We start from the raw sequence: 12,944 nt of genomic DNA on the forward strand, positions 1-12,944 counted from the left end.
TAGTTGTTTCCCTTTTTTAAGGAAAATTCCCTTGTTCCGAACAGGATTCCTCTCAAGAAAAGGGGAAAGTTGACAGCTATGCGCCTGTGCCGAATTGCGAACCCGCCTCGAAAAATTCGAGCGGGACCGTTGCCGCCCCTGAGGTGAGCTCGCGCGTTCGAACGCCACTCCCTTAACGTCTGTTTAACGGCCACGCGCTGCAAAAGGCGCCTTAACGCTGCCCTGTTGTGCCGCAGTTGCTGTCTGTCGGGCAAATGAGTTAACGGGGCTACTGAAAAGCGTTGGGCTAGTGGGGGGGCGGCAATGGAAAAATAACGGCTCCGTCTCCGTTTGACAACGTAGCCAGCAAAGGTGGTGCATAGCTGAAACTCTTTAAGATGTATTTACTTTATAGCGGCCTTCCTGATTCCCCCCCCCCGACTCCCATCCGTCCTGACCATTGGGAGTTGGATGTCCAAAAGAAGCTGGAGGGTCGCAAGCTGAGAAGTTGCTTCAGGCATTGCAGAATCTTCCAGCTCCAGGCAATGGGGTAAGAAACAAAATACTGGAGCATTTCCATGGGCTGAATTGCCAGGAACGATGAGCTAAAGCCATCTTTACATGCTTTTGGCTTACAACAATACAAGTTGCCTGCATAAATATACACACTCACTGGCACCTACCAGTCATTTTGTGTTTATAATGAGACTTGTAGGTAAGAAGAACGTTTGTGAACTAGAAAAACAATAGATTTTTTTTTGTCTACAATAGGTTTTGTCATATCCTTATCCCGGTCTGAGGGGAAATGTGAAATATAAATAAACATAACAGTATTCTAGCAGAGTCCGCGTTGTTTCCATTATCAAATGGAATTATGTTTGCCTGTAGTTGCTCAGTTGGTAGTGTAGCCTTATGAGGCTTTGCCCTTGGGTGGGAAAAATATTGCGCCTGGGAAAGGGAAAATGTAGAGCATGAGATTCCTAATCTCAGGGTCATGGGTTTGCGCCCCACACTGGGCAAAAAGATTCCTGCATTGTAGGAGGTTAGACTAGATGACTCTTAGGGTCCCTTCCAATTTACAGTTCTATAAGTCTATGAATTAACAGTGTGAGGTGTGTTAATCTGAATTTATATAGTTTATCTCTGTAGATCATGGCATAAGGTTGACAATTCTAATATGACATGAGACCTTCCATGATGAGTTTTGGTGACTGTGGAATAAGCCCAGTCCAGCTCCCTGCTGAAAGGCATTCAGGAATATCCTGAGTTCACACACATCTGGTTTAAGGATTAACACTTGCAAATTTAGCTGTCAAGTACAGGATACTCAACTCAATGAGATTGTGGACACAGATGGTCAGGTTCAAACAATGGTTTACTATCAAGTATTTTGTTAAGCAAGCAGGATGGCCAGTTTAAACCATTTCTCACCAATTATGGAAATTGTAGGAACCACTAATTTCACAGCCCCCTCCCTTCCCCACCAGCAGCAAATAGACCCCCCCCCAAGGCACTCCAGGGGCAGGGCCTAAGGACTGAGCCACTTCAGGATCTTGACAGCACTGGGCCAAAGTGCTATGCCAGCTCCAAGCTGGTGTGCCTGCCTCCTCACCTTCTTTCCCAGCTAGCATGCCCAGCAGGGCTGCCAGTGTAGTGCTCCAAACTCCAGTAAGCCCCACTGGGAAGTGGTGTGAGCTAGGGTTGCACCCTAAATTTTCAATCTGTCCTTGCAATGGATTATGTGTACTTTTTCTTGATAATCAGAAATTCTGTCAAGTAAGTAGCCCAACACTAAGGCTGGAATCCCAGTGATGCTTGTATCCTAAGCCTCCATTGTTTTAAGCAGCAGTGTTTTATATACCGTATTTTTCGCACCATAGGACGCACTTTTTCCCTCCTAAAAAGCAAGGGAAAATGTGTGTGCGTCCTATGGAGCGAATGCAGGGGGGAGGCAGACGGGAAAAGCCCTCAAGAGCCGCACACAAGCTTCGTGCGCTCTTGCGGGCTTTTCTCTAGGAGGGAGACGGGACTGACTGGCTGCAGCAGTCCCTTCTCCCTCCTGGGGGAAAAGCCCCCAAGAGCGGCACCCTCTTTAAAGGCTGCGCGGCTCCTGCGGGCTTTTCTACGAGGTGGGGGAATCCCCCCACCTCCCAGAAAAGCCAGGAGAAGCCGCACAGCCCCTTTAAAGAGCGTGCGGCTTCCGCGGGAGTTGGGGGAAGCTGCAGCAGATTCCCTCCTCCCGGGCTCCCTTTGAAGCGGCAATGTGGGAGGGGAGCAGCTTACACTCGTGTAAGCAGCTCCTCTCCCACGTTCCTGCTTCAAAGCAACCACGGAGGAGGGAAAGAGGGGACCCATGGATCCTCTTCGCTGCTCGAGGCTGCAGCAGATTCCCTCCTCCCGGGCTCCCTTTGAAGCAGCAAAGTGGGAGGGGAGCAGCTTACACTCGTGTAAGCAGCTCCTCTCCCACTTTCCTCCTTCAAAGCAACTACGGAGGAGGGAAGGAAGGGGACCATGGATCCTCCGCTGCTGGAGGCTGCAGCGGATTCCTTCCAGCAGCAGCGGATTCCTCCTCCGTAATTGCTTTGAAGCAGGAAAGTGGGAGGGGAGCAGCTTACACTCGTGTAAGCAGCTCCTCTCCCACTTTCCTGCTTCAAAGCAACCACGGAGGAGGGAAAGAGGGGACCCATGGATCCTCTTCGCTGCTCGAGGCTGCAGCAGATTTCCTCCTCCCGGGCTCCCTTTGAAGCAGCAAAGTGGGAGGGGAGCAGCTTACACTCGTGTAAGCAGCTCCTCTCCCACTTTCCTCCTTCAAAGCAACTACGGAGGAGGGAAGGAAGGGGACCATGGATCCTCCGCTGCTGGAGGCTTCAGCGGATTCCTCCTCCGTAATTGCTTTGAAGCAGGAAAGTGGGAGGGGGGCAGTTTACACTCGTGTAAGCAGCTCCTCTCCCACTTTCCTGCTTCAAAGCAACCACGGAGGAGGGAAAGAGGGGACCCATGGATCCTCTTCGCTGCTTGAGGCTGCAGCAGATTCCCTCCTCCCGGGCTCCCTTTGAAGCAGCAAAGTGGGAGGGGAGCAGCTTACACTCGTGTAAGCAGCTCCTCTCCCACTTTCCTCCTTCAAAGCAACTACGGAGGAGGGAAGGAAGGGGACCATGGATCTTCCGCTGCTGGAGGCTTCAGCGGATTCCCTCCTCCGTGATTGCTTTGAAGCAGCAAAGTGGGAGGGGAGCAGCTTACACTCGTGTAAGCAGCTCCTCTCCCACTTTCCTGCTTCAAAGCAACTACGGAGGAGAGAAGGAAGGGGACCATGGATCCTCCGCTGCTGGAGGCTGCAGCGGATTCCTCCTCCTTGATTGCTGGGAGATTCTCTGGGCAGGAATTCCCTCAGCTTAAGTGGGGTGGGGGAAGTGTGGCAGGTAGGGGGGGTACTGAGAGACACATGTCTCTCAGATGAAAATTGGGGGTGGGCATTGTGTGAAGTGGCTGTGGATCTCCTGCCACAGAACTGTAGGACTGTATAGAGTTGGGAGGGCCACCCAAGGGTCATCTAGCCCAGCCCCCTCACAATGTAGGAATCACAGCTAAAGAACGCCAGGCAGATGGTCCCCCAACCGCTGCTTAAAAGCCTCCAGTGGTGGAGACCCCAAACACCTTCCGAGGTCATAGAATTGCAGGGTTGGAAGGGAACCCCAGGAGTCATCTAGTCCAGCCCCGGTGGACAGCGGGCGCAATCCATCCCGTTGCGCAAGACTAAAGATGCTGTGCAAGGCTAAAGAAGAAGCCAAGGCAGTGAGCGGGATGGATCACGCTTGCTGCCTTGTCTTCTTTAGCTGCACTGGAGAGGTTTAGCTCCTGGCTGGAGAGGTTGCGCGGCTATGGATCCCGCGCACTGTCTTGGCTTCTTTGCTCTTTGGGGCTGGGGGGGGGGACCCGGGCTTCCCCCGCAGCCCCGAGAAGCTCTGGGAGAAGTGGACAGGCTGCATGTAGCCTGTCCATTGCTCTTTGGGGCTGGGGGGGGGATAATATTTTTTTCCTTGATTTCCACCTCTAAAAACTAGGTGCGTCCTGTGGTCCGGTGCGTCCAATAGAGCGAAAAATACGGTAAATACATGTATATATCTGGAATGCTTCACTCTCACTTGAAAGTCACACAAAGCCTTTGGCTGTCAGGCTCAATATGGTAGAAAGGGCTTCTGTTCTGAGAAAAGGTGCACAGGCGACAGGATTTTACCTGGAAGATGGTAAGCTGTACTTATGAACAGCTGTGACAATTCAACCATGTGATCTAGCAAACAAGAGGCATTTATTTATAGTGCATTTTGCACATTTATGAGCTAAAGATACTTATTTCATAGTAAACCAGTCATTTCAAATTTTATTGGAAAAAAATACAAATGTCAAAACAGTTTGTCATTTTACATACATAGAAAGTCATTTTGCTAGTGTCAATGCACTGCAACATCTTTAAAACAAAATTTCTATGCCAAACTTTGTGGGTTGAATCAGAGGTTTCCTTCCCCTTTCACCTGGAGTATGAGAACCTTTGGGCCCAACGTTACGTTTACTTGTGCCACCATTCAACATTATTTTTATAACCTAGAATGGTGGAACTAAGACTGGATTTCATATCCAAGAGGATCAAGACCTTGATCCAAAAGCATGAGGGAAGACTCCCTTAGCTTCTGCAGCAGCTTCTGGAGTTCATCCTTAGAAAATACCTGAAGAGGAAGATAAAAATAACTTAAGGGTATAGATACAGATGCCTCTGTAAGCATTTATTATATGAGGAAAAAAGTTAAACAATCTAAGTACAGGAAAAAGTGATGATATTTTATCTACAATAATCCTAAAACATGGGGCTGAGAATTTTAATTGAATTTAGTTCAGAAATGCTTTTTAAAAAGATACTCTCCAAAAAATATACAACCCCCCCCACCTGTGCATTCCCTGCCTAGAAAGTTTGCTTTCTCAAAAAAACCCCCCATTAAATTATATAGTCATAAGGACTGTTCACTCTCATGGGTGCTATACTGACTGGGACTGTCTGTTCCTTTATTCTGTTAGTGTACTAGTGTCCTGCATTATTCCAATTTATCTTGGAAGTGCTAAAAGAAAGCCCCAAAATAAACATACAGTGTTGTATCCAGTACTGCACCAGCAGGGTTCCACTAGTGTTATAAGACTTAGGTTGCCCTGCACCCCCTCCAGATTTGCTCCAAATGGTCAACCAACTCTTCACAGCTAATTTTGAGGGCATGCAAGTGTCTGGAGAGGAAGTTCTGTTATGCGCACCTAACCTTGTGCCAGCAGAGCTGCAGTGTTGGATGTGTGCCACACCCAATTGCTTCCCAGAAATTTTAAACACTATTTGATAGTGTGACTAATTTATTGTGTGCTTTGGAATTTGACAAATACAGACAATAAGACAAAAGTGCTTGTTACAGTGTGGATTCTTTCAGCTAAATAGGCAAGCAGAGTATTTAAAACTTTAAGCAAATGAACTTACCATGTAGAGTTTATGTCGATCTGATGAAATCAAGTCAGCAAGCCTTAGGTCTTCCTGATACTGTCTTGTGCTATGCAATACAGTATGAAGGAGGAAGCACATCATTGGCAAACAGAGTTTTCGCAGCATGATCATCTGATGGGTACGCTCAGGGTCATCTTCAGCACCCTTGGTAAGAAAGTGTGGAATAGTCTTAACCAGAAATGTCACATTCAGTTTTAACAAACTCTAGTGTTTAACAATCATATGGAAACTCCAAATTGAAACATCATAATGCTAAATCCTGCACTAACACAACCGTCATGGGAGGTTATCAGTGGCAACTAGTCATGAAGATGATATTATCTCTAGTATCAATGGCAGTATGCCTCTGAATACCAGTTGCTGGGAATCACAACCAGGACAATGCTGTTGCGCTCATGTCCTGCTTGTGGGCTTCCCATAGGTAGATAATTGGTTACTGAGATAAAAGAACATTGGATGAGATAGGCCTTTGGTCTGACCCAACAGGGCTCTTCATATAGTCTTAGGATGCTGACCTCCAAAAACTAGCCAAATTAGAAGATACTGCAATAAGTCAAATTTACAGTTTGAGTAAAGTATTAGCTTTTTAAAACCATAGTTGTCATCTTGCAGTTATTCCTTAAATAAATGTTAAATATTCCTAGGTTTTCCACGGAACAAGCATTACTAAATCAGCAATCAATCCATAGGTAAACGAAAACTAAGCAACAGCACTGCAGCATGTTAGCCTGGGAAGCAATACTGCTAGCCAATTACTGGGTAGGGTCAGCTTCACATATTTAAAGTAAATATGTATGTACTACCTCTCTGACATCAACCATCCATCCTCCATCAACAAACAGTAAGACATTGTACATTTTTTCTTTCACATCAGCTGTAAGGGCATCTAGGAGACCTTTCCAAATACCATAGTCCATCTGAAAAAGAAAAGTCAAAGTGAATCTTTCAAATCTTCATAACACACGTTGTTTCTTCACCACAATATACTGTATTGCATGCTTTTCCATTAATTTAAGAATAAGCTCAGAGGGAGTGTTACAGCACAGGTTGTTCCAGACAGAGTAAGTGGTGCAGCTGACATTCTACTACACTGCACAATTTTAACAGTTTGCCTCTCTTCTGCAAAAGAGCAGCAGATTGCTGGTTAATTAACTGAAGTGTCAACTTGCAGTTAAACTTGCCAATGAAGTGGAACCCAGAGTTTTGTCTTACCCGCTTGTTAATGATATTATGAACTGGGTCTATCCAGTTCAATTAGACAACTACCCTAAGTCCTAGCTGGCACAGCCGATCATTCAAGGTTGATATGAGTTGTCATCCAACATCTGGAGGGCATCACATATGTGATCTTACTAGCACAGGGTTAGCCAATTGGCAAGATGGATGGATGGGAGAATTTTACTTTTCCTTTCTATTTACCTCATATTTCTTCTCTTTAAGTTCATAGGCAACTTCTTCAGTGAAACTTGCTTGTAAAAGCTGACCAGGCTTCTGTGGCACCGAGTTCATGTGTTTAAACCATTCATTGAAGGCTTCGTGGGCTTCCTAAATTGAGTTGGAAATGTTTAGTCATTTTCATGTAGGTAAGTGTACACAGGTAGACATAGTAGTGGGTTTGTTGACATGCTGATCCTTGACAGACTACTATTAAATATGCATTTGAAGACCACCGATTTAGAGAAGATGGGGCCCAGCTCTAGAATATTAGTTTGTTTTTTTAAAAAAATGGGTCCATATGCTTGAATAGAGTGCATTCCTCTCATGTCTGAGTAAGGTTAGCCCACACTCAACATATCTGATTAGAAGGCAGGTCTTCTAGGTACCTCTTTTTGGGACCTAGATCATAGTCTTACCAGGTAAGCTCTAATACATAAATGCTCTCTAATAGCGTTGTCATCTTCAGCTGGAAGTGGACTATCCATTCCTTGCTCTTCCCATTGATTGTATATTTCTGCTATAGAGTCTTGTGGAATCTTTATAAACACATCCTTGGCTGCTTCATGTTTCTTTGATGCTGTATTTAAAGAGCATCAGTAAGTCATTTTCAGATTCATCATACTTCCTTAATATTTTCTCTAGTTTCAAACTGATGGCTAATATTGTAGTACCTAAGAATTTCCTCATTATAGCATTGCTTTGTTTAAGTGCTTCAGCCCTCTGAGCAGGATTGAATACCAGCCAGTCAATTACATCAATCTTCAGCTGATCTTCCTAGAAAAAAAAGTTCTCTATTCAGTATATATTCTAAACAAATTTACTAGTCAGCTTTTGAGGATACAAAACAAATTAAAGACAGTGGTCACAATCTAGAAAACTACATGACTAGCTTAGCATGGCAAGCAGAGCACTAGACCTATGCTTCTCTAACAGCAGATTTCCATCACTGCGACAAAATGCATTTAAATCTTCTGTGTTTCAAGAACAATTTGTGACTAAGGCATGAGTATTACTGTTCCAAGAAAAAGCTTTGTTTGACTTTCAAACACTCCATGGTATGTCCAAAGTACCTCTCTGGGTGGTAGCCACAGATTTCACAATATAAAATCTAATATAAAGTTACTTTCATAGTAACTTTTCCATGGATGCCTATCAAAATCTTTACTTTCAAACAGTGGAAGTATTTGAAAAATTAGCAGTTCACTATTAGCCAGCCTCATCCACAATTCATTTGGAACATAAAATTTGAGTTATTCATCCGTAATCTTGGCACAAATAATGTTTAAGTACTGGTGAAAAGCCATACAAATGTGTATTTTGGTGGACAGCATAAATTACAATTAAACACTCAAGAATTGCAACATGAGAAAATAATCCCAACTCTCCCCTTTTACCATAGCTTTGGTCTGAATCCATGTCAATACTAATACTATGAGCAGTACTTGGCACATACTGCGGTCAACAGAATACAAGGGATACAATTTATTTTAGAATTATGAGTATCCCTTCCACAGCTGCTGACTCCCCCCCCCCCCCCCGTCTTCTCTATTTGGGGAAAAAGTGTTAAGAAACACAGTTAGCACCACTGTTCACCTCTGTTGTGCCTGTATCTATTGCAAGATCATGATGAGTGAACTCGCCAGCATCTTTCTTGCGAATATTTTCAACAACCGTTTTAGTGATAGTTGCTACTTCCAGACCTTTAAATAGAAAAATATACAAGAGTTAGATATGAGGAAAGAGGAGGAATTTATAGGAGGAAATTTTGGTTTTAAATAAATGTCACGAAAAGAAAAAAGAAGGGCACATCCACTGAGCAGGAGTACCAATAAGGATACATCAGCAATATTGATAAATATGCTCAGTTTGGTTAGATTGATATTTTTCAAGAACAAAGGGTTGTAGAAAATGGTAATGAAAATTTCATAGCAGGGCAGAGTCTCTCTTTAAAAAAGTAAAACAAGTTTATGGGTGCTTCAAAACTAAATCCAATGCTGAACAAATTTAAAATTATTTATAGTTTTGTATTCAACTAACTATTACTCAGAGTGGACCCGTGACTAACTTAGGTGTATTAATTTCATTTTGTGTACCTAGACTAAAAGTTAGTTGAATACAATTGGTAGTTTATACGACGACTGAAATACTGCAACTTGGACATAGCTGCTTAATAATACTTGCCCACTTAGAAGATGTAATTAAATGTTCCCCAGGAAAAGAGAATACCACTCCCAAATAAATCATTCACAAAATTTCTTACCTGCCTCCTTTGCTAACTCTAGGCAATGGTGACGTTGTTCTGTCTCCGTGACATCTTCCAAGAATGCAGCATACTGAGCAATAGCTACATCCTGAGGCAAGTGGCTGACATAAAATGCTATAAGATCTGTGTGCTTCTCACATATTAACCACTGCAGCATAAAAATAAATTTAAAAAGAAATTTGTTTTATTGCATTGCCCAATTTATATTTCATTTGTGCACACGAGAGAAAATCAGAATATTTTATCTCTACATGTTTTTAAAAACTGATAATGCTTTTTTTTTCTTTCAGCAGTTATTCTAATGACACTCTGCAGTAACTAAGACAATCCATAAGCTATTTGTATAAACAATGGTCATCCTTGTGAAGGTGTGTTAAAAATAGCCAAAATATTTCAGCAAATGGTTTGCTATTTGTGTTTCCATTTTAAGAAATGAAAACTGTTCTAGTAATTTTAGAGCTTATTGTAGATGATATATTGCATCTAAAGACTTACCTGAATGTAAGTTTTCAAAACGTCCACCGATACTTCCTCCTTAATGGAAAAAGTTACTAGGTTTAATAACATTACTTAAGAATGTCAATTAAATTTCCAAGTCACTGTTACACCTTTCTATACTATCTGAAAATCGCTTGTTTCATCCAGGTCTCTTTAAGACAAATGACTGAGTCTAGATTGGAACCAAATGAGTTACAGTTGAGCATTGTCAGATGTCAGGCATTCCATAACAGGTGACACTATTTTTATTGTGTGATATTTAATTATCAGTCATTCCATATTAATACCTCTGGGAAGGAGAATAGCTTTGCAGCATTAGCGGAAACTGGAAATTTGTTACATTACAACTGGAGTTTTGTTATAGTAACCTTGCACGTTTCAGGGATAGACAGAAAATGAAGACTATGAGGATACTGACGTTAACTCACAGACAAGAAAGGCTTTAGTTCTTTTATGGATATTTACTTGTACAACAGGACCTGATTTTCCCTTAATTAGCAGGTTACTCCCGCTGTAGAGGTACAGGTATTGTTTGCTTACATAGAAATACATATTTTTTACCATTCCCTCATTATTCTATATCTACACAAAACGTTATGGGTTTCTTGCTTAGCCCAAACTTTACTTGAAAGGAAACCATTTAACTAGACAAAAACAACTGACAAATTAAATTATGGTGGAAAAATACATATTGCAAATTATTCTTAATAGCATGCATGGGGAATCTCCTGCCCAAAGGCCAACTTGGCCCATGAGGTCATCCCCCTCTATGTTTGACATATCATCAGATGTAGAGCAGGGGAAGCCATGGCTACAAAGGAACAATGTGGAGCCTTCAAGTGCACTCCTGATTGTTCCTCTGCAAGTGGGGGCTTGCATTTGGTGTCAAATGCAAGCCCCCCTGGGACTGGCTCTCCTAAGTGGAACTGATCCCTGCTGCAAGTAGGGGTTTGCATCCAGGACTTTAAATCCAGAGCCAAATGTTAGCCTGCTGGGATTGTGAGCTCCTGATCAGAGCTGATGCGTGCAGCTGATCCATGCAAAGAATTTTTGCAAAGCGTAATGTTTCACCTAATGTCAGATGAGCAACCTCATTCACCTGTCTAAGTAGCCTGCCAGCTCAATACAGTTCCCCATAAGTGCTTTATAGTCAAATATCAATTGCAATGTATAGGTGCTTTCTGTTGAAACAGTTCTCGGACTACTATTTTTAATTAAACTAGCATTACATGCTGAATATGGCATGCTTCTTTTTACTACTAGCAAAATGGGGAGGGGAAGAAGCCACTAAAGAATCACTAGCAAAAAGTTTTCTCTTTGTTGTGTTGCTCTGGTCTGTTTCCCTTCCCATCAAGCTCTTAAACCTAGCTTGGTAGCTAGAGAAAAAGAATGATTAGGTTGCACAAGTGAAAGGAGAGGAACTACCAGTTCTTTCCTATATTCCAGGCACCATTACAAGAACTTACTTTAGTCTGTAGTCCCAAAGTGCGGAAAAATAAAATGAGATGTGTCATGAACCGAAGCAGGTGTCCTGGGAGCACATTTCTGTCTTTGGAGAGCCATTTGTTAAATTCTTCCATCAAACCTGAGAAAATAACAAGTTTCAATTCACCTTAACACTAATAAACAGATATTGGGGGGGGGGCTTGCTGTGCTTTGCTTTAAATGGATAGTGTAAATCAGGGGTCACCACCCTTTTTGGACCTGCAGGCACATCTTAAATTTCAAGAAAGTGATGTGGGCACTAATCATAAAACAGCTGCCATTGAGGCACAGCATAACACAAAATTAGTGAAAGTTCAATTATTGCTGGAAAAAACACTCAAAGCAAACTTACCATCCACATCTCCCAGGATAATGAACTTCTGAATCACATGATAATGTTCTTGATGCTCTTCCAAAATTCTCTGAAAAGCAGTTTATAATTTGTGAAGACACACCATATATCCATAAAGATTCAGAAAACAAAAGAGGAAGTACTTCTTTGCAGAACACATGGTTAAATCTTTATTTTATTCACCTCCATTTTAAATAAAAACAAGGTAAAATAGAGAAGAAATAAATACAAAACAAAAGTAAAAAAACAAACCAACACAGAATAAAAAAGAAAAGCAGGGAGAAGATGACCTATTGGTAAGTTGCTGAAATAACCATCATCCTATTTTTAGAAAATATGAACATTAAGTTCTTATTTTCATCCAGAATGGATATACAAGAGGCAACCATTTTGTGCACATCTGATTGACGAGTGACTGTGATGTGCGCACTAGTTTTGGCGCTGGAGTGGGGTGGGACAGGCTTATGCACAACTGCTGACAAGCGTAATGTCCCAGAACACAAACTCCACGCAAACAAGGAATTGCCTGTATTCTGAGGTTCAGGTACATCCAATATGCATGATCAACAAGCGATAGCCAAAAAAGGTAAGATTACTAGGGAAACACTTTCCTGAGACCTAGGTAACTTTCATAGTACAGAACTGCCTGCAGACTTTTGGGCTAACTAACTATTTAGGTTTATGTTATAGGATTATATTTACTAATTAGGATTAAGGCTGCACTCCCATATCTATTTACCAGGAAACAAGCCCCACTGAAGACAGAGGAATTTACTTCTGAGTAAACATATACAGGACTGCCTTGTAGAAGTGTACAATAAAAGAAAAAAGGTTTTCTTTCTTCTGATTAAGATTCAAAATTACCTTTTTATCTGTTGCTTGAAGTTCTTCAAACACCTTTTCTAAAGTCCAGCTTCAAAATATAAAGGGAAAAAATATATATTCAAACACGTAAGTGAAACGGCAATTAATTGAATATTACATAATGGCTAATTAAGTAACAAATAATAACTTACTTTGTCTCTAAATACTCTCTGGGGAGGTCTTCTGTCTCCTCTGTGGTCATCACCGATGAACGGATTTCCTGTTCGACAAGTGTGTCCACCATGATCCTGAAATGTGCCCAAACTGTATCTTCCCAGGTGTCACAAACTGGAAGAAGCTTTAGGTTTGCAAAGGAAAATAGAGAGCCAAAATTAATAGTTCTGGAATAAGTATACAGTGGTACCTCTAGATACCAATGGGATCCGTTCCTGAGCCCCGTTCACATCTAGAGGTAAACGTAACTAGCGATGGCATGGCTGCGCACGTCGCTTTTCGCTGCTTCTGCGCATGACGTCATTTTGAGTGCGCATGTGCAAACGGCAGAACCCGGAAATAACGCACTCTGTTACGTC

The 12,944-nt window shown here is 42.3% G+C and overlaps 1 protein-coding gene and 1 long non-coding RNA gene across 10 annotated transcripts in view; one reads left to right on the forward strand and one right to left on the reverse strand.

Annotated features, from left to right (window-relative positions):
- Window positions 1–12,944, forward strand: part of LOC308596616 — a 23,583-nt gene continuing 10,639 nt past the window's right edge. The window contains exons 1-5 of one of the 6 annotated variants that reach the window (XR_014012565.1): window positions 358–529; window positions 6,953–7,095; window positions 9,232–9,305; window positions 9,506–10,229; window positions 12,290–12,394. This is a non-coding gene — a long non-coding RNA (uncharacterized lncRNA). The other 5 variants (XR_014012566.1, XR_014012567.1, XR_014012568.1 and 2 more) reach the window with 5 other exon arrangements.
- Window positions 4,338–12,944, reverse strand: part of NUP107 (nucleoporin 107) — a 27,653-nt gene continuing 19,046 nt past the window's right edge. For all 4 annotated transcript variants that reach the window (XM_081211518.1, XM_081211519.1, XM_081211520.1 and 1 more), the window contains 13 exons: window positions 12,564–12,709; window positions 12,412–12,460; window positions 11,548–11,617; window positions 11,177–11,295; window positions 9,708–9,746; window positions 9,210–9,360; window positions 8,543–8,649; window positions 7,621–7,723; window positions 7,366–7,526; window positions 6,932–7,057; window positions 6,316–6,429; window positions 5,489–5,656; window positions 4,338–4,700 (listed from right to left, as the gene is read on the reverse strand). In XM_081211518.1, the coding sequence (XP_081067644.1) occupies window positions 4,593–4,700; window positions 5,489–5,656; window positions 6,316–6,429; window positions 6,932–7,057; window positions 7,366–7,526; window positions 7,621–7,723; window positions 8,543–8,649; window positions 9,210–9,360; window positions 9,708–9,746; window positions 11,177–11,295; window positions 11,548–11,617; window positions 12,412–12,460; window positions 12,564–12,709 (1,461 nt within the window). In that variant the 3' untranslated portion in view covers window positions 4,338–4,592. The remainder of the gene's footprint in view (window positions 4,701–5,488; window positions 5,657–6,315; window positions 6,430–6,931; window positions 7,058–7,365; window positions 7,527–7,620; window positions 7,724–8,542; window positions 8,650–9,209; window positions 9,361–9,707; window positions 9,747–11,176; window positions 11,296–11,547; window positions 11,618–12,411; window positions 12,461–12,563; window positions 12,710–12,944) is intronic.

Source organism: Podarcis bocagei (genome assembly GCF_964188305.1).
Source record: "Podarcis bocagei genome assembly, chromosome: 10".
Lineage (NCBI taxonomy): Eukaryota > Metazoa > Chordata > Lepidosauria > Squamata > Lacertidae > Podarcis > Podarcis bocagei.